Below are 501 nucleotides of genomic sequence, written 5' to 3' on the forward strand. Positions count from 1 at the left end.
GTGTGTGTGTGTGTGTGTGTATGGATATAATAGGCAGTGAGAGAGAGAGAGAGAGATAGAAGAGTGTGTCTGTATTTTTACTGTTCATTGGTTTCATGAAACGCTGGAATCATCTCTACAACCATCCTATCAAACATGGACATTCCAGTTAGTGAGAACATTCACAATGTCTAATTCACATGATGACAGATATTGAGATATATGAACAGACACACGCGCACACACACAAATACCCACACAAGCACAATATATACATATATATACATCTATATATATTTTTATGTATATATATATCCTATTATGAAAAAAGATATTACGTTCATCTGTAAGTCTGTTTGTATCTTAATATCAGACTGCTGACTGAGTTCTTCTATATTCTGTTTCAATTGAACATTCATCTGATTTCTGTAAGATAAATATTTATGTATATTACATATTCACTAAAGATTCATACATATATAGACACATTATGCATTTAGCTATATATATATATATATATAT

At 30.3% G+C, this 501-nt stretch overlaps 1 protein-coding gene across 2 annotated transcripts in view; it reads right to left on the reverse strand.

The window, feature by feature from the left end:
- Positions 1–501, reverse strand: part of LOC106873806 (interaptin) — a 27026-nt gene that overhangs the window by 3814 nt on the left and 22711 nt on the right. For both annotated transcript variants that reach the window (XM_014921319.2, XM_052975849.1), the window contains exon 18: positions 318–405. In XM_014921319.2, coding sequence (XP_014776805.1) covers positions 318–405 — 88 coding nt within the window. The remainder of the gene's footprint in view (positions 1–317; positions 406–501) is intronic.

This window comes from Octopus bimaculoides, chromosome 22, assembly GCF_001194135.2.
Source record: "Octopus bimaculoides isolate UCB-OBI-ISO-001 chromosome 22, ASM119413v2, whole genome shotgun sequence".
Lineage (NCBI taxonomy): Eukaryota > Metazoa > Mollusca > Cephalopoda > Octopoda > Octopodidae > Octopus > Octopus bimaculoides.